This window comes from Babylonia areolata, chromosome 21, assembly GCF_041734735.1.
Source record: "Babylonia areolata isolate BAREFJ2019XMU chromosome 21, ASM4173473v1, whole genome shotgun sequence".
NCBI lineage: Eukaryota > Metazoa > Mollusca > Gastropoda > Neogastropoda > Buccinidae > Babylonia > Babylonia areolata.
This window is the reverse complement of record NC_134896.1, coordinates 47,476,784-47,478,262: the sequence shown is the minus strand read 5'-3', so window position 1 is coordinate 47,478,262 and position 1,479 is coordinate 47,476,784. Positions and strand designations below refer to the sequence as shown.

Here is a 1,479-nt window from a genome sequence, read left to right as displayed (position 1 = left end):
AACAACAAAAAAACACCCAAAAAACCAACAAACAAAAACGAAACAAAGATGAACGGTAAATTAAAGCCACACAACATCGGCGGAATATGAAAAAAACAAAACAAAAATAAAAGCAACAAAACCAGCAGAACGGAACAATACTTAATCAGACTCGTTTGCAGGTATAGTTTTTGATAGCGAAACGTTGAAAAATCAGTCATGCATAGCACTGTGCAGAAACATTACAGGTGTGCTGTCCTTCCTTACTGCCCTCTCCGCCTTCTCTCCATTGTCAGATTGCCGTCGGGATCATCGATCATCGAATATTACGTCACTATCCTTCGGCCCCGTCCGACGCCATCTTGACCCAGATAGCCAGCACATCAGCATGGCGCACATACTGGCTGGTCCAGAGCTGGTTGGTGTTCCCGTGCATGTAGCCAATGACAGGGTAGGGGGGATCCGCCCCCCACACGGGGCGACACACATCAGCTGTATCCCAAACATTCAGCCAGCCTCTGTCTACCGCACAGCCACCGTGGTTCCGACTGACGTAAAACCTTCGAAACTTGGCCCTTCCTTCAACAGAGCAGAAGTTTTTAGGTTCGGTGAACAGGTCCGTGTAGCTGCTGCTGGTAAGTCTCTCTTTCTGGAACCAGTTGATGTAGTCCGACCCCACGGCGTTGAACTCGAAGAAGGCAACTTCACTCCTGTTCACGTACACCGCCACCCGCACCTTTTCCACACGGAGCCCGTTCCACAGGTCCAGCACCTTGCTGCGGTAGTGTCGGTCACAGGGCAGCGAGCCGTCCACGGTCAGGCAGCCGGCAGGCACGACCCTGCGGACCAGAGGGTCGTCGTCGTTGTGGCCAACCCTGGTGTACGTGTCGTAGGACGACTGGCCGATGCCCGGAGTCAGGCGGAAGGCCAGGGTGTAGTCCCCTTGACGAACCACGCCCCCGTCGCCAGAGGGAGGTGGCTGGGGTGTGGAGGAGGTCTCCTGTTGTTGTTGTTGCTGTTGTTGTTGTTCAGGCTGTGGGGTGCACTGTTCGCTGCTGCACCGGGCGGAGGACAGGCCGACCTCCAGCACCCTCAGTCTCTGCTCCACGCTGTCCACGTAAACACTGGCGGCAGCGTTCCCCGACACGGACTGCTTGTTCCGGCAGTGGTCCGTGTGGAGGAGACAGGAGTAGACGCCCTGTTCCACCGGGTTAGGGACATGCAGGACGAAGTGACCGTCGTCTGACCGTGTGCTGTTCAGCAGTTGGTTCGAAGGTGTCCGCCACGTCACTGCCACGTGGTCCTTGTCCTCAGACAGAAAGCGGCCACACTTGATCTGCACGTGCCACTCGTCCGTTGACGGGTCGTATATGACGTCATCGGCGAGGTGAATTTGCACTTTATCCCCGCCCAGTCGGATGTCGTCTTGCTGTTCCAGCACCACCTGAGTGTCCTGCACGCGCAGCACGCCGTCCCTGACAGAGCGGACACGGACTGTGT

At 56.0% G+C, this 1,479-nt stretch overlaps 1 protein-coding gene across 1 annotated transcript in view; it reads right to left on the bottom strand.

The window, feature by feature from the left end:
* Positions 1-268: 268 nt before the first annotated feature.
* LOC143296029 (uncharacterized) overlaps positions 269-1,479 on the bottom strand; it is a 1,621-nt gene continuing 410 nt past the window's right edge. The window contains exon 1 of the mRNA XM_076607774.1: positions 269-1,479. This exon is cut by the window's right edge and continues 410 nt beyond it. Coding sequence (XP_076463889.1) covers positions 314-1,479 — 1,166 coding nt within the window. The 3' untranslated portion in view covers positions 269-313.